The sequence below is a fragment of the Dicentrarchus labrax genome, unplaced genomic scaffold (assembly GCF_905237075.1).
Source record: "Dicentrarchus labrax unplaced genomic scaffold, dlabrax2021, whole genome shotgun sequence".
Classification (NCBI taxonomy): domain Eukaryota; kingdom Metazoa; phylum Chordata; class Actinopteri; family Moronidae; genus Dicentrarchus; species Dicentrarchus labrax.
In genome coordinates this window covers 2,092,028-2,116,693 of record NW_026136721.1, presented here as the reverse complement: position 1 = coordinate 2,116,693, position 24,666 = coordinate 2,092,028, and the positions used below count along the sequence as shown (strand labels likewise).

The window sequence follows — 24,666 nt, the reverse complement described above, 5'->3', positions numbered from 1 at the left end:
TCCCCGGGGCTTTGCCACTGTGGAGTTGTTTGACTACTTCAGTGATTTCCCGCAGGGAAATTAATGCAGATCCCCCATCACACTTCAGCCCTGCCTCTATCACAGAAGGTGGGTTTGTTGGTCTAGTCGGGTTCAGGAGTTCCCCAAAGTGTTCCTTCCACTGCCCAATTAACTCCTCAGTTGAGGTCAGCAGTGTACCATCCCCACTGTACACAGCTTGAATGGTTCCCCGCTTCCCCCTCCTGAGGTGTCGGACGGTTTTCCAGAAGCGCCTGGGTGCCGTCTGAAAGTCCTTCTCCATGACTTCTCCGAACTCCTCCCACACCCACTGTTTTGCTTCCACAGCTGCGGCTGCAGTCCTTTGGGCCTGCCGGTACCCTGCAACTGCCTCAGGAGTCCCCTGGGATAACATATCCCGGAAGGCCTCCTTCTTCAGCCGGACAGCTTCCCTGACCACCGTGTTCGAGGGTTACCGCCCTTGAAGCACCCAAGACCTTAAGACCACAGCTCACAGCCGTAGCTTCAGCAATAGAAGCTTTGAACATCAACCACTCCGGTTCGATGTCCCACGCCTCCACAGGAATGTAGGAGAAGCTCGCCGGAGGTGGGAGTTGAAGGTCTCTCGGACAGGGGCCTCCTCCAGACATTCCCAGTTCACCCGTACTACACGTTTTGGGTTTACCAGGTCTGTCCAGTGGCTTCCCCCGCCATCTAACCCAACTCACCACCAGATAGTGATCAGTTGACAGCTCCGCCCCTCTCTTTACCCGAGTGTCCAATACATGCGGCCTCAGGTCTGATGATACAACCACAAAATCGATCATAGACCTTTGGCATAAGGTGCTCTGGTACCACGTACACTTATGAGCATCCCTTTGTACGAACATTGTGTTCGTTATGGACAATCCATGACTAGCACAGAAGTCCAGCAACAAAACACCACTCTGGTTAAAATCGGGGAGGCCGTTCCTCCCAATCGAGCTCCTCCAAGTATCTCCATCATTGCCCACATGTGCGTTGAAGTCTCCCAGGCGAACGATAGAGTCCCCTACTGGAGCCCTATACAGGACTTCATTCAGGGTCTCCAAGAAGGCAGAATGGTGCATAATCACAAACAACAGTCCTAGTTCCACCCCCCACAGATCGTAGGCGTAGGGAGGCTACCCTCTTGTCCACCGGGGTGAACTCCAACGTAGCGGTGCTCAGCCGGGGGCTAGTCAGTATCCCCACACCAGCCCGGTACCTCACACCTTGAGCAACTCCAGAGAAGAATAAAGTCCAACCCCTATCCAGGAGTAAGGATCCAGAGTCTCGACTGTGCGTAGAAGTAAGCCCCACCAGATCTAATTGATAGCGCTCCACCTCCCGCACCAGTTCCGACTCCTTCCCCCCCAGCGAAGTGACATTCCACGTCCCCAAAGCCAGCTTTTGCTGCCCGGGTCTGGTCTGTCTAGGCCCTCTGCCTTTACTGCCACTCATTGTGCCCGGCCAGGCTCCGTGGCAAGCCCGACCCCCAGGCGCTCTCTTTCGGGCTCCCCTTCCAGGCCTGGCTCCAGACGGGGGCCCCGGGCTTCCTCCGGGCCGGGTCTCTTCGCATCTTCTATGTATTTCCATAGGGGTCTATGAACAACACACTTCAACCTTATTTGTCTGACATTATTTAATTCTGTTGTCCTTAAAAATGTAAAGGGAACATTAGTGTCCTTTTAGAGTTGAGAGCTCAAAAAACCCAATATACACACACACAAACACACACACACACACACACACACACACACACACACACACTGACACTAACACGTCAACAGCTGCGCTCTCCTTTAAGAATGAACAGATGAATTAAGTAAAAAAAATATTTTTCAACGATATAAAAAATTAATAATGATATGATAATGAATTAAAAACATTTTTAAATTGCAAAACCAAGGAATCATTTTTGTTAATACTTTCTTCAGCTCTGTCTGCTGTCCGTAACACCACCTGAAACATTTCATATTGTTCACATTTAGCACTAAAGAAAGCTGTCTTCATCTTTTTGTCTTTTCCAGATGCTCCGAGGGTTCCCTCTGTGTCAGTGAGTCCCTCTGGTGAGATAGTGGAGGGCAGTTCAGTGACTCTGACCTGTAGCAGTGATGCTAACCCAGCAGCTAATTATACCTGGTACAAGGAGAACCAAACACTGTTTCAAGGAACAGAAGGTATTCATCATTTCACCTCCATCAGCTCTGAGGACAGAGGGATCTACCACTGCAAGTCTGAGAATCAATATGGACAGATCATGTCATCGCCTCCATTAGTAGACGTCCAGTGTAAGTGCAACACAAGATCAAATCTGCTGTCCTGGTGGCTCAAAGGACACATAACATGTAGTCACAGTGTACCTGGTTTATGTGTTAGTGTTTTTGGAACAGAATAGTTATCGACAATCTTCAGGGAAGAATAAATGAATATACACGTGTTTGTTTACATAGTATGTACCCTCTATCCAAAATGACACATGTTAACATGCAGCCTAATACATAACATCATCATCTGATGTGAATGATCTGGTCTGTCTGCGGTTTCTGCCTCTTAAAAGGACGTTTTTCCTTGTCGCCAAATCCTTGCTTATGGTGGGAACTGTTGGGTCTCTGTAAATAATTTTATAAGGAGTACGGTCTAGACCTGTTCTTTTTGAAAGTGTCCTGAGAAAACTTTTCTCATGAATTGGCGCTTTACCAATCAAATTTAAATTTAAATTGCAACTGAATAACATGGATCTCTCTAAATCTCCTCCAGATGCTCCGAGGGTTCCCTCTGTGTCAGTGAGTCCCTCTGGTGAGATAGTGGAGGGCAGTTCAGTGACTCTGACCTGTAGCAGTGATGCTAACCCAGCAGCTACTTATACCTGGTACAAGGAGGATGAAGTCTCACCAAAAGCATCAGGACAGAACTTCACCATCACTGCCTTCAGACCTGAACACATTGGGAATTATTACTGTGAAGCCCAGAACAGAAGAGGACGCCATAACTCCACCTTACATCTGATTGTTGTAGCAGGTAAGTTATCCTCATTCACCTGCACACACCTGTTTACTGCACCAGACCAGATTCACATGATAATCTGTAACAACACAGAAATGCTGCAAAGAAAATACAATTTCCTGTCTGCATTTCCAGACTGTTTTACTGTAGCTGTGTTCAGGGAGGAACCTCTATCATGTTGGAGGTTAATGACTCTGACTGACTAACAGACAGTATCACCTGCCAGTGATTTATCAATCTAATCCTATTAGTGAGGTATATCACATATCTATCTGTATTTCTAGGGAATTCAACAATAATAATGAATATCATCAGGTTGACTCTGGTGGGCTTGATGCTGATTCCTCTTCTTCTCCTGAGTCTGTGGACGAGGTAAAACAATCACAATCCATCAGTTCAGTTCCTGCTCTTTTAATTTCTTCTGCAGACTTCTTTTCGTTTAAGTCTCATGAATTTATTTATGTTCAATTTTATATTTGTTATTGTTGAACTCAATCCAGGAAGAAGAAAACTCTGAGCTCCACCACTGAACCACAAGAACCTGTAGAGACAATAGAGGTGAGAGAGAGAGAAAGAGAGAGAGAGAGAGAGAGGGGAGCTGTTGACAGAACTTTGGTTATTATAACTTCTTTCATAAATGCTCTGAAAGTGAAGAAGTTGTGAAGTGAATTCATGTTAAAATACAATTGCTGAGAAGAAACCAGAAAGTAATTTACTTTTAAACTTGATCAAATAACTTTTTCATAAAATGTTAGTATGTAGATTTCACAAATGAGGTCCACTGAACTTCAGTTTGTCATCTTTCCCCATCAGTTGGACTCATGTTCTGCGTATGAGAACATCTCAAACTTCAGGACTGCAGGACACAGAGACACAGAGCAGCAGGAAGACACAGTGTGAAGTCCAGTCAGGTTAGAGCCTCCTGCATCCAATAAAACAGGCTGACTTCAGATTTATAGTCACAGCTACAAACATAACTTTACACAAGTTTTCTGTGATTTCCTTCAGATGCAGTTGAACCAGAGGAGGGACTCACCTGATGGAAACAAAGTAGTACGACATTGAAATATCACAGTGGAGAGCGAGGCTGTGGAGGATGTGGGGGAAGTGGAAACATTTAACTTCAACCCCAAAAGTTGTCATGTTCAGTATTTAGCAGCAGCAGCAGGCAGGAGTCAGCAGCAGCATGGAGCACAAAGTTTAGAAGAATGAGGTGTTGAACCGAATCCTGTGGAGGTGTCAAACGTCCTTTGTCGTCTTTTGCTTCTTGTTTTTGTGTATTATTCTTTGAGAATGGAGGTCTGGTTGTCCACGTTTTGTTCAGTTCCAATTATTTTGATAGTTCAGGTGGGGAAACTCTGGGTCCTAGTGCCCTCAGAGTGTCTTGCCCAGACTTCCTCCATCCGTTTTTTCGTTTTGGCCAGACCTCCAGACTCCCATACTTTCTGTGAATTACTGGCATTATTTGTAAATAACACAATAAATGAATAAATAATAACAATAATAACACGTTGTTTGTTGCAATATGTCAAAGGTGTTGGTGGCCAATGTGAACTACTGACACTAATCTGGATCTGTAATTCTTCATGAATTATGTATCCAGGGTAAACAAGTTCAAATGTAAATAGTTTCAATCATAAAACATGAAAATAAAGAACCAAAAGTAAAACCTGATGTAGTAATCAGTGATGGTAAAATGTTGTTTCAGGGTCCTGATTCAGTATCTCTGATGTTTCACTGCCCTCTAGTGGGGAAGCTTAAGTGTGACACATTGAGGCTTCATCACTCTGAGTGCTCCCTCTGTGTGCTTTAAAGGGTCAGTTCACCCAAATTATAAAAGAACATATCTTCTGTCTTACCTCCAGTGGTATCTATCTATGCTGATAGTTTTTGTTTAGTGTTGCTGTGTACTGTGAAGTTTTGGTGTCTGTTTTTATTGTGAGGTGAATCATTTCCTGTTTATTTTCATCCCAATTTAAATGTACGTTTGTAACATTTGCACACTGTCGGGCTCCACGTCATAGGGGTTACAGTGGTCTAAATGTATTAGTTTAACCAATTAATGTTTATCAAAATTTATAATTATCAAAAGATTATAGAAAATGACTTTAATTAATATTAAAAATCCTCGGGGGACCACCCTTAAATAAGGGAAACAATAACCAATAATCGATCGATCAGTCTCATAAAAATACACTAAACTATTAAGTCAGAAGACAGATTAATAATTAAATTAATAACTACAACCAAAATCATTCATTATAGCTAAAGTGGGAGCTTTGGAGTTCTACATAGAAGAGGTTGGTATCACTCACTCTTGAACGAAATTAAATAGGTCAGCATAAAAACAAACATTTATTAAATAAATACAATAAAAGCAAACAGAAGAAAATACACTATATACAATCTAACTTAAAGAAACTAAGTTAGAGGAAAAGGGTCTGTGTGTGTGTGTGTGTGTGTGTGTGTGTGTGTGTGTGTGTGTGTGTGTGTGTGTGTGTGTGGTGTGTGTGCTCGCATGGGGTTTGCGCGCCAGGTACGCCTGGCGGTCCTGTAAGCCAGGGTGGTCAGAATTGTGGTTCTGAAGTCCAAACAGTCTTTGCTGTGGGATGTCCGCTGACGCAGGTAGTGTGGGTGTGTGAGCGGGGAGCGAAGGGAGAAGAGAAGAGAGAGAGAGAAGAGCCTCTCTCTGGCTTAAATAGCCGGGATGACGGGTCTGGGGTCCAAGGGAATCTGACCAATGAAAGGCCGGTGTTTAGGCGTTTATTGCCCTTATGACCTTGGGCAATAATACCTTGACCTCATTCCTGGACCCCCACTGTGAGATCTGTTATCTGGTGGGCGTTTTTCCTTTGTCTTTTCACTGCAAGCAGGCTTTATTACTCATATACAGGCCGCTGTAGTAAAGACCATTTCTTTGTTTAAAAAATGTGGCCATATTCAAAATTTCCCTTTTGGTCCAGTTAAACACTTCAAATGAACAAGTTCATGTTTAAAAGGTCTCCTTGGATCCCAACAACACACAGAACCTGAACGAGCCAAAGCCATTAAAACTACTTTTTGTAATCAATGTCATTAGCTATATCACTATTGTATGTCTACCACCTCCTACCAGTCCTCTTTATCATGTGTGTTACATGTCCATGTCCTACAGGTGTGTGAGTTTCTCACCTCCTCAGTGTTCTGCATTTTTCTGCAAACAGCAGCAACCTGACCGTAGAGTGAAAGAAAAAAATCTATTAGTTATTTTCCTTCATCTTAAAAGGTCTGCTGTTCATCCTGTTCAGTAAAACTAGTTCACAAACATTGGTCCAACTCATTTCACTTATTTCCCTACACCTTCAAAAGAAGTGATTAGATGCGCTCTGTATCACAGTGACACTTGGTCAGAATGCCTGTGAGTCAGTTACAAAGTGTTATCGTAAAGGAACGGTCATGTGATTGACACCCTGATTGCTGTGTGTTACGACCGGCTCAAAGTCACAACACATTAAGAGACACCATACTAGGTACGATGCAAAAGAATAACATTTATTTACAACAAGACAAAGGAAGAGCAACACAAACAAAGGCTGGGATCTTATGCCAGGCAGTTGAGAGAGTGAGGGTGGTGAAAGGATCCGCTTATATAGGCCACACCCACAGCTTCATGCAGGCGCCCTCAATCATCACTCAGGAACTGCACCTTGAACACAGAGTACATAACACACACAAGCAAAGGGATAGCAAAAGTACAATGACACATAACATGTGTCATTATGTAATCCACTTTTTTGCATGTCGCTCAATAATTAAAATAAACATTCTGTGCTCAGCATGTCACTCTTTGCATCTCGTACTGCTTCCTCGTACTGGTCTTGTCTCAGTAGCATGTGGGCATTTAAATTCACACTAGTTTCAATTTCTCTCCTGTTAAGTTTTTAAAACAACACATATTTGTTGTGATGTGGGTGTTTACTGGCATTTGGCTCATCATGAATATTAATAATCTAAGAGGAAGTATATCTAGCAGTTTAACAGCCTGACATCCGTCTTCTGCTTACTGACCACAGAGGAAAGTCATCTTTAAAGACGACGTCCTTCTTCAGTGTAAGTAGAATTGTTTATTGATGTGACTGATCCTGTTTACCTCCTGTGTACATTATTATTTTACCTGCTGACATGTTTTATTGTCTCTGAAGCCTCACAGAGAGATGAGAGGAGCAGCTATGAGTTTAAGTGCAGCAGCGAGTGGATTTGTTGTCTTCCTTCTCTCTGTGTCAGGTACTGTATATCTACAGTTACATTCACTGCATTAAAAGAGGGGGATCTGGGTAATGTGGAAAGAGTGGATCAAAGTTGTGTGTTCTAGAAACGTTTCACACATACTATTGTTCAAACTCTCCCGACATTAACTTGTTTTTAAATAAATATGTTTGTTTCTGTGCCAGTTATAATAGACATTAGTACAGACTTGTATTGTGTTGGCCAACATCTTTTGCATAAAGTAGCTAATGCTAAGCACTCGTACCTGCTGTAAACTGAGAATATTGTGCGTTTCATTCAGAACTGTTCACGCAGTAAAAACATATTTTGAAGTTACATTTTTTTAAAGCAACCTAGGTTGCAGAAGAACCATCTGATGCGGTGGAAGATTAGTCTATAGCTGTAGTTCTGCAGCTACTTTTATCAAACATCATTTTGTTTGGAGGGTCTTTCTTGCAGTCACCACATACTCAACTTATCTCCTATTATCATGCATCTGCAATCAGTTTATTTTGTACTGTCTGACCTGATATTTCCATGCTATGTGTTGACAGACGTTTTCGGCTTTGATCTTATCTTCATATCATAGCTGCTGTTGACAGTCTCACACAAGTCAGTGTTCAGCATTTCTTTTTGCTTTTCACTTTCAACTCAGCAGCAACCTGACCACAGAGTGAACAGAGAGAACGAATGAAGAAAAGCAAAGGCTTTAATAATTATCAAAGAAGTAACAAATGTTTCCAGCACAATGTCCCAAACAATGATAGAAATGACAAAAACCTAATTGATTGTGCCAGTTGAGTTCTAGTTATATAGATCCATTATTAACAACTTTTTATGAAAATAATTCGTCAGATTTTAACGTTTGTCCAAGTTTTCTTTCCCCCAAATAATATTGGACTTATGATCCACTTTCTCTTGTAAACTGCCTGTTAACTGAAGTTATTAATTGTGATTGTGGCTCCTTATGTGCTCTGTGTTACAGTGGTACAGGGACAGAAGGGCTGGGGAGTGACTTACACCTCTTCTGAGATCTGTGCCTTAAAAGGATCAACAGTGGACATAAGCTGCACCTACAGATACCCATCCAGGATAAATGCCTGTATAACCAAAGTCGAGAAAAAAATGTGGTTTACGAGAGCAAGTAATAATGACTATGTGGATATAAAAACAGACCCAGAGTATTCAGGTCGTGTGCAGTATATCTGTGGTAACAATGACTGCACTCTGAGAATCACAGACCTGAGAGAGAGCGACTCAGCTGAGTACAAGTTCAGATTCATAACAAACCAACATAATGGGAAATATACTGGTTCACCTGGAGTCACTTTGTTTGTCACAGGTAACATTTTTATCTGAATATTGATTAATTGAATTCCAAGTGTCCAACACCTAAGAAGGTTACTTGTGTCTGTGTGTTTGTATGTGTGTGTATGTTGACAGTTCAGTCTAAAATGAAGACTTCTGTTCCTTATTCACATATTCAGATCTCCAGGTGCAGGTGAGCAGATCAGAGATCTATACGTATTATGACTGGGCCGAGCTCAAGTGTCACAGCAGTTGTCGTCTACCTGATCATCTTTATTACGTCTGGTACAAGAATGGACAGAAGACTTGGAGAACAACATCTTCATTTTCAGTCTATGTTTATCCTGCAGACAGTTATTCCTGTGCTGTAGAAGGATATGAGAAGTTCCCCTCTCCTCCAGTGTGTGAGTTTACTTACAGTCTTCCACTAACATAACATCATCTGATGGAGCCTTTAACCTTTTGTACTGTACTTGTACATGTAACTCAGTAGTGTTTGAATGATTCATAGTGCACAATTGGATAAAATAAAATCACAGTCCCAACAGACTGTAGACATGTTGTATAATTATCTATTTTCTGTTTCTGCAAAATAAATCTGTAAAATAACAGCTCACATGGAAAATATATCAACTAAAGCTTTGTTGTCATGTCTGAGTTGATAAATAGTTTTGATCACAAAAAACTTGTGCTGAGCATCATAGAAATGATCTGCTGTTGTATCTTTAGTTCAGTTTTGAATATCTGTGAATTTTTTATTTGTCAATCTTAATTTCAGTTGCACAACACCTCCTGTGTCCAGCTTTTAACTCACACTTTTTATTCTGGTCCATCCACAAAAACATGAGTGGAAAGAATGAAGTCAGATGTTTGAAGTTCTAAAGAATTACAAGTGATTAGAGTTACATTATCTGTCCAATCAAGGTTTCTTGTGGGAGTGAGGAGATCACACGTGAAAAAAATGATCTGACACAGATTTACATTGTTTAATACTTTCATTTAGCTTATTTACCGACTAGAAGTCAACAGTAAACATGGAAGTGTCCAAAGACACTGAACCAGAATCATTTCCTTGATCTCCTGTCTTCAGCACTGATGAACTGTTGGTCTTTATGTCTGTGATTTTCATGTACTTTAGGGTTTCAATTTGATTTAAACCTATGAGGAACATCCAGTTGGACTTTTCTAATAACGTTCCTTATGTGGACCCCCATTGCTAATACACACACACACGCACGTAGGCACACACGCACACATGCGCACACACACACACACACACACACACACACACACACAATGAATTAAACTCCACTGGGCTGGTAGTGTCAAACCTAACAAATAAAGTGCCCAAGGTAACAGGACAACATGTAGTTTCTGTTATGGGACAAAATCAAACACTCGTTTTTTGTTTCTTGAAATTAAATGTTCAGTACGTTAATGTTTTTCCTCCAGATGCCTCGAGGGATGCAACTGTGTCAGTGAGTCCCTCTGGTGAGATAGTGGAGGGCAGTTCAGTGACTCTGAGTTGTACCAGATATGTCCCAGCAACTACTTATACCTGGTACAAGAAGTTTGGGAATCGATACCTTCAACCTCGCAGTAAAGAACCACAGTTTGTCTTCAGGTCCATCCAGTCCTCTGACTCTGGAGAGTATTACTGTACAACTGAGCTGGGGAGGACATCTGAATACATCTCTATTAATGTGAAATGTGAGTAAAATGCAGCTGATTTAAAAAGCATCTTGTAACTAATGACAACTGTTTAAAGCTTTATTACTCAGTCAGATGTTTTGCTGATCATGCACTTTCTTCAGCTCTGTCTGTTTCACATTCACAGTCTGCTGCTGTAGTTCACTGAGCAGCTACAGTAGATGATGAAAAGGCAGTTTTAGATAATAGTTTTTCCAAACACATTTTCAAGTAAACAAAATTGCTGTCTGGATTTCATTGTGTTGCAACATTTTAAGGATTGTAGGAGCTTTTTGTTCCACACACAGTTACATTTACTGAACCAACATCATCAGTTGGTACCATAAATTCACTGGAGAACACCAATGTAGAGGAAGCTTTCACTGCAGAAAAGGAAACATATTTTCATGTTATTTTCCTGAGTAGCAACTTTCACCTGGAATATATCAGTAACTATATCAACCTAACTCTGCTGATCAATAGTCAATCAGGACCATCACTGCAGTGTTTACAACACACTTCAACCTTATTTGTCTGACATTATTTCATTCTGTTGTCCTTAAAAATGGAAAGGGAACATTAGGCTCCTTTTAGAGTTGATGGTTTATAGATCAATTCACCCAATACACACACACACACACACACACACACACACACACACACACACACATACAGACACACACACACACACACACACACACACACACTCACACGTCAACAGCTGCAGTCTGTTTCAGGAATGCACAAATTAACAAAGTAAGAAAGTTTTTTCTTAAAAGTAATGACATTTAATATATGAAGAATATGATGAATTTAAAAATATTCTTATGCTGTAAAACCAAGGAATAATTTTTGTTAATGCTTTCTTCAGCTCTGTCTGCTGCCAGTAACACCACCTGAAACATTTCATATTCTTCACAACATGTAGCACCAAAGAAAGCTATCTTCATCTTTTTATCTTTTGCAGATGCTCCGAGGGTTCCCTCTGTGTCAGTGAGTCCCTCTGGTGAGATAGTGGAGGGCAGTTCAGTGACTCTGACCTGTAGTAGTGATGCTAACCCAGCAGCGAATTATACCTGGTACAAGGAGAACCAAACACTGTTTCAAGGACCAGAAGGTATTCATCATTTCACCTCCATCAGCTCTGAGGACAGAGGGATCTACCACTGCAAGTCTGAGAATCAATATGGAGAGATTAACTCTTCATTGCTGTTTATAAATGTTCAGTGTAAGTAAAAATTGTTTTTCATAATACAGAAGTTCTTTCAAATCATGCATGCTGAAATTAGATATTTTATGAATGCTAATACTCATGGAATATGTCTCTACATTTTGTTTAATTGCTTTCCAGATCCTCCGAGGGTTCCCTCTGTGTCAGTGAGTCCCTCTGGTGAGATAGTGGAGGGCAGTTCAGTGAATCTGACCTGTAGCAGTGATGCTAACCCAGCAGCTAATTATACCTGGTACAAGGAGAATGAAGACTTACCAAAAGCATCAGGACAGATCTTCACCATCACTGACTTCAGACCTGAACACAGTGGGAATTATTACTGTGAAGCCCAGAACAGAAGAGGACGCCATAACTCCACCTTACATCTGAATATTTTAACAGGTATATTTTTATTTAACTTGTACACATCAGATCACTATCCTCCCTCAGTACTGAAAGTATCAGATCAGCCAAGTCTGCCAGACAGCTCTGTGCTGTCTGAGGCTGCGAGGCCCGGCTGGCCAATGCCACGGTCCAGCACCATACAGTAACTACTGACATTAGAAATTGAAAAATAAAAACTCTATGACTACTGACTTTACAATGTCTGCTTCAGTTTTATTTGTTAGGGGGGCATAATTGCATGTGCAATTAAAATTACTTTGTTATATCAACCTATGGGGCCAAATATTTAAAACCCCCTTGAATTAAGTCTGCTGTTTTATTACAGTTTTCCCAGGATTATGGAAATTAGCCGTCATTGGACCAACTCCTGCTATTTTCCTGGGTATCATATGGCTCACTATCTTTGTACTGATTAAGTGAGTAAATACGTTTTACTAAAGCATTGTACGTGAAATACCTGAAAATCTGTCTTGTTTGTCGTCAGTTTTGTAATTCCTTTGTTTTTAATTAATTCTCCCAACCAGAAAAAAGAGAGCATCCAAGAAATCATTTGATCCTGGAGATAGACCAGACAGCAGGGAACAGGTGGGTTAAAGATTAAACAAATTTCTCTGCAACTTTAAAACTCTCCTCACTGAGAAGGACTGAATGTCACTCTTATGCCACCCTCCAGAAATGAATCTTGTCCTTGCTTATATTAACTCTCGTTTTTCCTCCTGTTGTCTTGAATGTAATTAAATAGAGTGTCCACCAGAGGTTACCATTTTACTTTAAAATATTGCTGTGATACTTGTTTAATTGCCACAGCAGGCCTGTTGCCCAACTGGGTAGCCCCAGTGTTGCTCACTATGCTGGCTGGTTGAAGCCGCTCCGATCCAACTGTGAACTGTGACCTTGGTGTTGGTTCAAGTTAATTTATGCAAACAAAACTAATCCAAAATACTTCAAATGGCTACATAATAGGACTTTTATCCAAAGTGCTTTAAGAGTGAATGAGTGGTTGTACACACACACACTCACGCAATGACGTCAGTGAGCTACAGTGTGCTAACTACACCATTAGAAGCAATTTGGGTTTCAGTGTAATGTGGATCAGAGAAGGTGGGGATTGAACCACCTACTCCCCTCTACCTCCTGAGCCACAACCACACCGAGACTTAAGCTTGTCATTCATTTTCAGACATGGTCTAAATGAAAAGTTTCTCCTTGCTATGATCTGCAGCTTGCCACTCTTGTGTGTCTGTATCGCCAGTCTGCCATGGCATCTGCCCTCACACAGGCTCATACTACGTAAAACCCTCATTCTTGAATGCAAATCAATCAGAAATGGAGGGACAAAAAAAAAAAGATACGTACCTAAAATATTATCTATGTCAGACATGCAGTCTGACTGGCACAATGGCTCCCAGTCACACCGCTACTATACATTACTGTTTTGCATCCCATTATAAGATCAAGCTTCTCAACTGGAATTACTAATTTTGTTGGGAAATAATTGCTAAAAACAATAATAAATCTAAGTTTAGGAAATTATTATTCATTATTATCTTTATTTATTATCTTACTTTGAGTGAGTTTTTCAGTTATCCATATTTATTATAAGATTTAATTATATCAGCCTCTATTGGTCGACTTCTACTTTTCCTCTTCCTTCTCAGTATCCATTCAATCAGTCGGAGGAGCAGGATGACCTTCACTATGCCAGCGTCCACTTCTCCAACAACCAGGCAGATCCTGTGTATGCCAACATCAGACCAGCTGGACCCCGCAGACACAAAGAGGAAGAAGAAGAGGTCGTTGAGTACGCTGCCGTCAAATTTAACTGTGCCATTACTGACCCCAGGTGAGCTCTTCTTACGGGAACATTATCCTGACTAAAACATTTCCAAAATTTCCTCCAATTTCCAATCTTTTCTTTCCTTTCAGGTCTAGAGTTCCACAAACTGTGGAGGATCCAGCTGCACTGTACAGTACAGTCATCAAAACATAAATACAACAGGAATCTATAGTCTGTTGATTTAGGCTATTCCCTCACTTTCCTCACTCTCCATGTGTCGTTGGAATCGGAAATGTCTCAACTATTGGATGGATGGTCATAAAGTTTGGTATAGACTTTCATATCCCGCACAGGATAACTTGACTTTGATGATCCCTGAACTTTTACATTAGCATTAGCAAATGCTTACACGTTAATATAACATGGTCAATGTAACAGATGTGTTGTGTAAATAGGATTTAAACCATTTTAGGGCAGTGTCCCTGATGCTGACCCACTTTTCAAGGCAATCCAAAAGGAAAGAGTGATCAACAGTGTCAAAAATGTAACTACCACCAGCATAAACTGTAAGTCAAAGGTTGTTTCTTACATTGATAAGAACATATTTGATGCTATGACACGCATGGAAACATGCAATCATTGGGGTGGCTTCAGTGTATTGGAATTCTTTCGTTACTTGTTATAAATGTATTTTGCACTGAGATAAGACGTGCAGTTGAACTAGAATAGCTATGTCTGTGTGACCATAATTCATGCACATGAATGTCAATGAGTAGGGCCTCGCTCTTCAAGTTCACACAAGTCCTCACCCGGGCCCAGCAACAACTCTGAGACGTCACATCAGGCACTGAAGAGTACAGTCCTTGCTGCAAGGATTGACAGAATATTCTTTACTAGATACTGAATAGATACTGAATTATACCTGCATTTACAGAAAGGAACACCACAAAACTCTCTCTCATTCTGTCTCATATAGATTACATTATGAAGTTGATATATAGTCTGCAAAATAACAGAATAAGTTCTTTTCTTGGTCATTTACTGTATTCACAATGCATAGTAATAATGTGAAGAGGAAGGAAACCTGGTGTATTTTAACTGCCTGCTTTCTGTGTCCTGCTTAAACCTCCCGACTACAGAGGACGTTATAGTTCAAGACAGCTTCTTTCTGATTGTAGAAGTATTTGAGACTAATATATCTTGTGTACATTAATCGATTAATTAACATTTTCTTATTTGTTTTATTGTCATTGAAGAAAAGAGATGAGAAGAGCATTGAACAGCAGCAGTGGGTGTTTTTGTATTGTCCTCCTTCTCTGTCTAATAAATGCCAAAATGGCCACTTTTCAAGTCTGAAGCTCTGTTTTCTGTATCATTACATATTTAGCACTAATGTTTTTACTGTAGTGATCTTGTGGTATAAAAAACAATCTCTTCTTAGGTGAAACTGAACAGCAGAATCTCAAACTGCTGGTGACAGACGACTCTAGTACTTTGTCAGTACAATATGCCAATCTCAGACTTGTGTACGTTTGGAGTTCAACCTCAGGAATACAAACTCCAGAGGAAGGAAGGACGCAGCAATTTGCTATTGAGTTCTTTCTGCTCTGCCACTGGTTTAATTTCAACTTAACTGTACCCTTACTGTAACGTGACAAAATAATCTCAACTCAAAGGTCCATTAACAGACTTTAAGGAGGTAACATACAGCTTTTCTTGGAGCTATTGACCTAATTGACAGTGTAGCTGAGGGTTCAAAGCTCTGTCTTCAGCTTGTGGCTTTATGAGGCCGTTGAGTGTCTATCAGGACTATTGACATAAAAAATGGATGTCGTGTTTCCACTCCCACTGTACAAAAATCCCATCTTTTGCCAGTTGGAGCCAGAGTCTGATCTGGGTTGGCACCGCGGTATCACGGTCCCGCCCCTACACCCAGCTGACTCAGTCTTGAGCAGGGCTCAACTGTTGATTGCTTAAAATAACTAATCAAAACTAAAGGTGTCAGAAAAATTAACACTTGAACAAACATCAGTTTGATAAGAACTAATGTCATGTTGTCCCATCTGCTAACATGAAGGCAATGAGCATTATGACGTATACTGTAGTCAGCCACCAGAGGGCAGTAGGGCTGGCACTTTTTGCAAAAATCACGTTTGAGCAAATTTTTTATGATACAATTTGTTTGAATGAATTCAAATAAATTATCTATAAACACAAAGTAAAATATATGTATGCTCCGCTCATCTTGGTCCCTTCACTCCACTGCCTCACTTCAATGGCAGGCTAATGTTAGCAAGTGAGTCTGCAGATTTGTTGATGTAGAGTTTGACAGCTGCTTTGTACACAGTCGACAGAATCACACTGTTTCTCAGATGCTTTGCTCACCAGTGTCCTCGTAAAAAAAACACATATACATATATGGGTCAGAATATACAGAATATACTTTATGTCAGTGGGATGTTGGTAATGAAACAGGTTTGGTACCAACGGGTCATAGCCCTAGTTTCTTACTCTCTCATATAAAGTTGGTTGCTTGCAAAACATGACATCGTCATTGTGATGTGGGTGTTTACTGGCATTTGCCTTATCATGTATGTTAATAAAAAGAGGAAGTAAAGCTAGTCTTTTAACAGCCTGACATCCGTCTTCTGCTTCCAGATCACAGAGGAAAGACAGATTTAAAGACGACGTCCTTCTTCAGTGTAAGTAGAATTGTTTATTGATGTGACTGATACTGTTTACCTCCTGTGTACATTATTATTTTACCTGCTGACATGTTTTATTGTCTCTGAAGCCTCACAGAGAGATGAGAGGAGCAGCTATGAGTTTAAGTGCAGCAGCGAGTGGATTTGTTGTCTTCCTTCTCTCTGTGTCAGGTACTGTATATCTACAGTTACATTCACTGCATTAAAAGAGGGGGATCTGGGAAAATGTGGAAAGAAGTGGATCAAAGTTGTGTGAAAGACTTTTAGTGAACAATCGTTTAAACTCTCCAGACATTAATTTGTCAGTTGTAATAGATATTAGAACAATCTTCTATTTCTTTTGCCAACGTCTTTTGTTCTCGTCTTTTGCATAAAGTAGCTGTGTGCTGAGCACTTTTATGTATGTTAAACTCAGAGTATTGTGGGTATTTGAGTATCTGTTCCCTCCTCACTCTGTGCAAACCTATTGCTCTGTTTCTTCTCTTCCTTGTTCACACATCTGCGACACACCCTGCCAGTTCTTTTTTGTACTGACCTCAGTGTGATATTTCCATGCTATGTGTTCACTACAGTTCTTGACTTTTATCATAGAGTGGAAAATGTACACATGCTTTCTACAGATGAACTGTAGATTTCATTTCCATTTTCCACTCTTTCTTTGACTGTGTAAAACTGAGCAAATATTTCTCCATGTATGTGTTTACTCTGGTAATTTAGTCAGACAACTCACGTTTGAAATGTTTATCACAGCAGTATAGCATATTTAGATTTTGGCGTCTAGGCTCCGACCTCATCATTCCTCGCAGATATGTTTATATAGAGATATTGGGGAGTGATGAGCAAATACCTTAAACCCTAGCCGGAGCCTACAGGTGGATGCTGGGGTGGTGGTGGGGCTTACAGAGCAGCAGGCAGCAATACGAATGCAGGGCAACAGCGGCATTGACAGAGCAGAGGGAGAGCTGGGAAATTGTGCAGTTTAAATAGACCACCAGATTGGAAGGGTGCGCTTGGTTAGTGATTATGGAGTGAGGCGTGTCATGTGTGTGTATCAGCATATATCATATATAGCATAGTTTTAGCTCCATAATTGCTAAAACTATATATTCCACTTCAATTCTAATTAGATAGATGCCTGATTAGGAACGGGTTAGTACAATAATTAATCAAATAATTGAGGATTTGGAAGCTTTTCCAGGTTTCTTTTTCCCCAAATCATATTGGTCTTATGATTTGTTTCTTCTTATAAACTGATTGTTGATTTTGATCGTGTGCCCTGATGTGCTCTGTGTTACAGTGGTACAGGGTCAGGATGACTGGGGAGTGACTTACACCTCTACTCAGATCTGTGCCTTAAAAGGATCAACAGTGGACATAAGCTGCACTTACAGATACCCATCCAGGATAAATGACCGTATAACCCAAGTTAAGGAAAAATTCTGGTTTACGAGAGCGAGAAATAATGACTATGTGGATATAAGATCAGACCCAGAGTATTCAGGTCGTGTGCAGTATATCTGTGGTAACAACGACTGCACTCTGAGAATCACAGACCTGAGAGAGAGCGACTCAGCTGAGTACAAGTTCAGATTCATAACAAACCAACATAATGGGAAATATACTGGTTCACCTGGAGTCACTTTGTCTGTTACAGGAATGGTTACAGGTAACATTTTCAACATCTTATGAAGGTAATTTGTGTTTGTGTGTGTGTGTGTGTGTGTGTGTGTGTTGTGTGTGTGTGTGTGTGTGTGTGTGTTGACAGTTCAGTCTTAAATGAAGACTTCTGTTCCTTATTCACATATTCAGATCTCCAGGTGCAGGTGAGCAGATTATTGGTCTACAAGTCTTATAACCGGGCAGAACTGAAGTGTCACAGCAGTTGTCGTCTACCTGATCATCTTCACTACGTCTGGTACAAGAATGGACAGAAGATGGAGAGAAGAACATCTTCATATTCAGTCTCTGTTTATCCTGCAGACAGCTATTCCTGTGCTGTAGAAGGATATGAGAAGTTCCCCTCTCCTCCAGTGTGTGAGTTTACTTACAGTCTTCCACTAACATAACATCATCTGATGGAGCCTTTAACCTTCTTACTGTAACTTAACTAATTCAGTGTTATTTGATGATTCATATAGAAGAACTGGATAAAACCCAAATATTTTCTGTTTCACCGTAAACTATGTAAAATAACCGCTCTAAACAAGATTTGTGGAGTCTTTAGAGTTTGTAAATTCTTTGTGTGGCCATTCTGTTGGAAGAAATGATGGGGGACATTTAAATGACAACAAAAACTTATATCATCATAGATATTCCATGATTTTATGTTCCTCTGTCTTTAGTCGACACTTCTCCTTGTAAATTTGTGATTCAGCAATCTTGACCCTTAATTTCAGATGCAATAAACATCTTGGTTCAAGGTTTTAACTAACATTTTTACTCTGGTCACTCCACAAAAACAGGAGTGAAAAGATGTTTCAAGTTGTGAGGAATTACAAGTTGTTAGTGTCACTAGTATTCTGACTTGGGGAGTAACGCACTGCATGTAAGTGAGTCACGTAATCATGATACAGGAAAGGTCAATTTAATCCATTACAGTTACATTTAGTAAAAATGGGGATAATTAGCAGGATTACATTTTAAAATACATCAGTTTTAATTTAATAATACACTGAGCAGAGGACAAAAGTTCCTAAAGTTACACTGTTCTGTTGTCTTATAGAATACACTTACATCAATACTTCTGATTGACATTTCTTTTCTCTTGTTGTTATTTGCATGTTTAATGTTGCAGAAATCCAAATGTAGCAGAAAGCTTCTTCTCTCGTCTGTTGTTCAGCATTTATATTGTACATCTAAATCTCAAGTTCCTCTGTGAAAACTCGTCTGCATCTTAAAGTTAAAACATGTTCGTGTTTTCTTCTTCAGATCCTCCGAGGGTTCCCTCTGTGTCAGTGAGTCCCTCTGGTGAGATAGTGGAGGGCAGTTCAGTGACTCTGACCTGTAGCAGTGATGCTAACCCAGCAGCTTCTTATACCTGGTACAAGAGGAATGGAAATCGATACCCTCAACCTCTCAGTAAAGAACCACAGCTTGTCTTCAGGTCCATCCAGTCCTCTGACTCTGGAGAGTATTACTGTACAGCTGAGCTGGGGAGGACATATAAATACATCTCTATTAATGTGAAATGTGAGTAAAATGCAGCTGATTTAAAAAGCATCTTGTAACTAATGACAACTGTTTAAAGCTTTATTACTCAGTCAGATGTTTTGCTGATCACTCACTTTCTTCAGCTCTGTCTGTTTCACAATCACAGTCTGCTGCTGTAGTTCACTGAGCAGCTACAGTAGATGATGAAAAGGCAGTTTTATTTACAATTGGCTCCCAGATCTGTACGGATGTTCAGGGGATTCAAACCATCAGCAATCCAGAAAACCATCAGTTTCAGATGCTCCCACACATAAATATCCATCCAACATCCAATGTGGCCAAAGACTTCTGTCCTGTAGTCAACCCTGTCTGATAGAAATGATCTTCATATACTAGTAGTTTGTTTTTCCAAATACATTTTGAAGTAAACAAAATTTAAAATGGAGTGTTGTGTACCAATTTTCCAACATTACCAACATTCAGCTGGGGGTGTGGCTAAGCCATTTTGCGACGGCCATTTACGGCACCAATAGAATACTAAATTATTCGCTACCACCAAGTTTTGTGCAAAGTTTTGTGAGCGGTCAAGCATGTTGCGACCTCCAAAAATGCGATTAATTTGGTATTAAAACAATAATAACCTGAGCACTTTCAACAGGGCCTTCGCAGTGTTACTGCTCGGGCCCTATCTACAGGATGCTGCTGATTACATATAAGGCTCTTCATGACCTTGCCCCCCAATTACATTTCAGATCTCCTTGTTCCTCATTCCACTCCTCGACCACTGCTCTCCTTAAATCTTGGTCTTTTATCCATTCCCCGTTCTAACTGCAAAACTAAAGGTGACCGTGCCTTCGCTGTTTAGCCCCAACACTGTGGAATCACCTTCCCCAATCACTCAGATTGATGAATCCTTGGACTGTTTTAAGCAGCTCCTCAAAACCCTCCTCTGCAAGCCTTTTTATAGATCTCCTGTCCTGTGTTTGTTTACTTATTGTTGTTGTCTCTCTTTTCCTCTTGTTTGATTCATCTGTATGTTAGTATTTATCCATTGGTTATGAAGGTATATGATTGTGTATGTTTGTGTATGTATACATTGATATATACATATGTGTATTTACATTTGTATGTGTGTGTTCATATTTATTTGTTTGTGAAGCACTTTGTGATTGTGTTCTAAAAAGTACTATATAAATAAAGCTTTACTTACTTAATCTTATAATTTTAGGCCCAAAGTAACAAGACAGCGTCTACTTGTTGATGTGTGTGAAAGGAGTGAATCAACGTCCACTTTATGGCTAATATTAGCTTCTTATTTTGTCTGTTGTTCAGCATTTATATTGTACATCTTAATCTCCAGTTCCACTGTGAAAACTCATCTGCATCTTAAAGTTAAAACATGTTCATGTTTTCTCCTCCAGATGCTCCGAGGGTTGCCTCTGTGTCAGTGAGTCCCTCTGGTGAGATAGTGGAGGGCAGTTCAGTGACTCTGACCTGTAGCAGTGATGCTAACCCAGCAGCTACTTATACCTGGTACAAGAGGAATGGAAATCAATACCTTCAACCTCCCAGTAAAGAACCACAGCTTGTCTTCAGGTCCATCCAGTCCTCTGACTCTGGAGAGTATTACTGTACAGCTGAGAACAAACTGGGAAAGAAGACATCTAACTACATCTCTATTAATGTGAAATGTGAGTAAAATTCTCATAATTAAAAAGCATCTTGTAACTAATGACAACTGTTTAAAGCTTTATTACTCAGTCAGATGTTTTGCTGATCATGCACTTTCTTCAGCTCTGTCTGTTTCACATTCACAGTCTGCTGCTGTAGTTCACTGAGCAGCTACAGTAGATGATGAAAAGGCAGTTTTATTTACAATTGGCTCCAAGATCTGTACGGATGTTCAGGGGATTCAAACCATCAGCAATCCAGAAAACCATCATTAAAGTTTCAGATGCTCCCACACATAAATATCCATCCAACATCCAATGTGGCCAAAGACCTGTGTCCTGTTATCAACCCTGTCTGATAAAAATGATCTTCTGAAGACTTCTGTCTTTGGGTTCCTGGATAGCCCTTACCAGTCCCTCCAGAAAAACGTGATTATGCGATCGTATAATTCAATGCATAATCAGCCAAAGTCTGCATATTTATGCATGGGCCGCATTTTTTTCAAATACCCTGCACTTTCGCTGTATAAATTGCAGATTTCTGCGCAAAATATGCGGGGCTTGCATGATTTCATAATCCATGCATTTCCGTTGCAAAAATGTCACATATATCTTAGCAGAAAGTTGAAATATGTTGCGTTTACTTCACCCAAGAGCAGCCATTTTCCCCTGTTGCCATGGGAACGTTATCAAGTGACGTAATTACGCGACGTGAACATCATCGAAAAGCTGTAAACCCCACGATGAAAACCTTACAGTATTGTAAGTATAGGTATACTATTAGTAGTATGTAAATTTACGTTACAGTAAGAGATTGCACTTTGTGCATTGGAAGCACTTATTTTAACAGAAGATGTCTGTTTTGTATATTTATCTCTTTAAAACAGGAAGCACACATTTTATTTTTTCATATTTTATTTATTCATTTTTACAGAAGTTGTAGCATATTCCTTTTATAAAGCTACAGAACTTGTTTGACTCATCAGTGTTTTGTAAGTTTGAGCCATGTGTTTACTAAGGTCTGAAATAAAACAAGATGAGAACTTAAATATTCCCAGCACTTTCTTGCAATTTTTGCAAGTTCCCGCAATTTCATCGCATAAAATTGCATCAATATCGCATTTTTTAAGAAAACGTGCCGCATAATCAAGGATTTTTGCCCGCAACAATCACAAAAAAACTTTTCTGGAAGGACTGCCTTACCAGTCTATCTTCAGCTGTCACTGTCAATTAAAAGCAAAAAAAAGCCCAAACATTACATTAAAAAAAGACTTCTGTCCTGTTATCAACACTGTCTGCAAGAAATGATCTTCATGCCAGAAACACCACCTGAAACATTTCATATTCTTCACAACATTTAGCACCAAAGAAAGCTATCTTCATCTTAATATCTTTTGCAGATGCTCCGAGGGTTCCCTCTGTGTCAGTGAGTCCCTCTGGTGAGATAGTGGAGGGCAGTTCAGTGAATCTGACCTGTAGCAGTGATGCTAACCCAGCAGCTACTTATACCTGGTACAAGGAGAACCAAACACTGTTTCAAGGACCAGAAGGTATTCATCATTTCACCTCCATCAGCTCTGAGGACAGAGGGATCTACCACTGCAAGTCTGAGAATCAATATGGACAGATCATGTCATCGCCTCTATCAGTAGATGTCCAGTGTAAGTGCAACACAAGATCAAATCTGCTGTCCTGGTGGCCCAGCAGTAAGGGGCATATGACATGTAGCAACAGTGTACCTGGATCACATCTTAATGTTTTATGCACAGAATTATTGACAATCTCCAAACAAGTAATGTGAATTTATTGTTCAAATCAAATAATCAAATCAAGTTTATTCATATAGCACATTTAAAACAACCTGAGTTGACCAAAGTGCTGACTGTGTTAACTGATGTCTTTAGTTGTTGACAGACAGACAATGGTATCTCTAGAAAAGGCTAAGGACAAAATACATGCCCTCCATCCAAAATGAAACATGTGACATAGCCAAGACATTTAATACATACATTATTATCTGATGTTACTGACATGGATCACTCTAAATCTCCTCCAGATGCTCCGAGGGTTCCCTCTGTGTCAGTGAGTCCCTCTGGTGAGATAGTGGAGGGCAGTTCAGTGACTCTGACCTGTAGCAGTGATGCTAACCCAGCAGCTACTTATACCTGGTACAAGGAGGATGAAGACTCACCAAAAGCATCAGGACAGAACTTCACCATCACTGACTTCAGACCTGAACACAGTGGGAATTATTACTGTGAAGCCCAGAACAGAAGAGGATGCCATAACTCCACCTTACATCTGATTGTTGTAGCAGGTAAGTTATCCGAATTCACCTGCACACACACCTGTTTACTGCACCAGACCAGATTCACATGATAATCTGTAACAACACAGAAATGCTGCAAAGAAAATACAATTTCCTGTCTGCATTTCCAGACTGTTTTACTGTAGCTGTGTTCAGGGAGGAACCTCTATCATGTTGGAGGTTAATGACTCTGACTGACTAACAGACAGTATCACCTGCCAGTGATTTATCAGTCTAATCCTATTAGTGAGGTATATCACATATCTATCTGTATTTCTAGGGAATTCAACAATCATAATGAATATCATCAGGTTGACTCTGGTGGGCTTGATGCTGATTCCTCTTCTTCTCCTGAGTCTGTGGACGAGGTAAAACAATCACAATCCATCAGTTCAGTTCCTGCTCTCTTCAGATTTCTTTTTGTTTAAGTCTCATGAATTTCTTTAGGTTTAATTTTATATTTGTTATTGTTGAACTCAATCCAGGAAGAAGAAAACTCTGAGCTCCACCACTGAACCACAAGAACCTGTAGAGACAATAGAGGTGAGAGAGAGAGAGAGAGAGAGAGAGAGAGAGAGAGAGAGAGAGAGAGAGAGAGGAGCTGTTGACAGAACTTTGGTTATAATAACTTCACTCATAAATGCTCTGAAAGTGAAAACGTTGGGAAGTGAATTTATGTTTAAAATAGCTTAAGAAAAAATTATGAGAAGAAACCAGAAAGTAATTTACTTTTAAACTTAATTAAATACATTTTTCATAAAATGTTATATACAGATTTCATGAATGAGGTCCACTGAACTTCATCTTGTCATCTCTCCCCATCAGATGGACACAACAGGAGACACAGAGCAGCAGGAAGACACGGTGTGAAGTCCAGTCAGGTTAGAGCCTCCTGTATCCAATAAAACAGGCCGACTTCAGATTTATAGTCACAGCTACAAACATAACTTTACACAAGTTTTCTGTGATTTCCTTCAGATGCAGTTGAACCAGAGGAGGGACTCACCTGATGGAAACAAAGTAGTACGACATTGAAATATCACAGTGGAGAGAGAGGCTGTGGAGGATGTGGGGGAAGTGGAAACATTTACCTTCAACCCCAGAGTCAGCAGCAGCATGGAGCACAAAGTTTAGAAGAATGAGGTGTTGAACCGAATCCTGTGGAGGTGTCAAAC

At 40.3% G+C, this 24,666-nt stretch overlaps 1 protein-coding gene and 1 long non-coding RNA gene across 2 annotated transcripts in view; one reads left to right on the top strand and one right to left on the bottom strand.

The window, feature by feature from the left end:
- The window catches only part of LOC127354512 (uncharacterized), a 32,656-nt gene extending 30,372 nt beyond the window's left edge, over positions 1-2,284 (bottom strand). The window contains exon 1 of the long non-coding RNA XR_007881568.1: positions 2,215-2,284. This is a non-coding gene — a long non-coding RNA (uncharacterized LOC127354512). The remainder of the gene's footprint in view (positions 1-2,214) is intronic.
- LOC127354506 (sialoadhesin-like) overlaps positions 1-24,666 on the top strand; it is a 140,136-nt gene that overhangs the window by 77,419 nt on the left and 38,051 nt on the right. The window contains exons 26-29 of the mRNA XM_051384443.1: positions 2,779-2,887; positions 19,401-19,552; positions 20,935-21,204; positions 22,584-22,692. Of these exons, the coding sequence (XP_051240403.1) occupies positions 2,779-2,887; positions 19,401-19,552; positions 20,935-21,204; positions 22,584-22,692 (640 nt within the window). The remainder of the gene's footprint in view (positions 1-2,778; positions 2,888-19,400; positions 19,553-20,934; positions 21,205-22,583; positions 22,693-24,666) is intronic.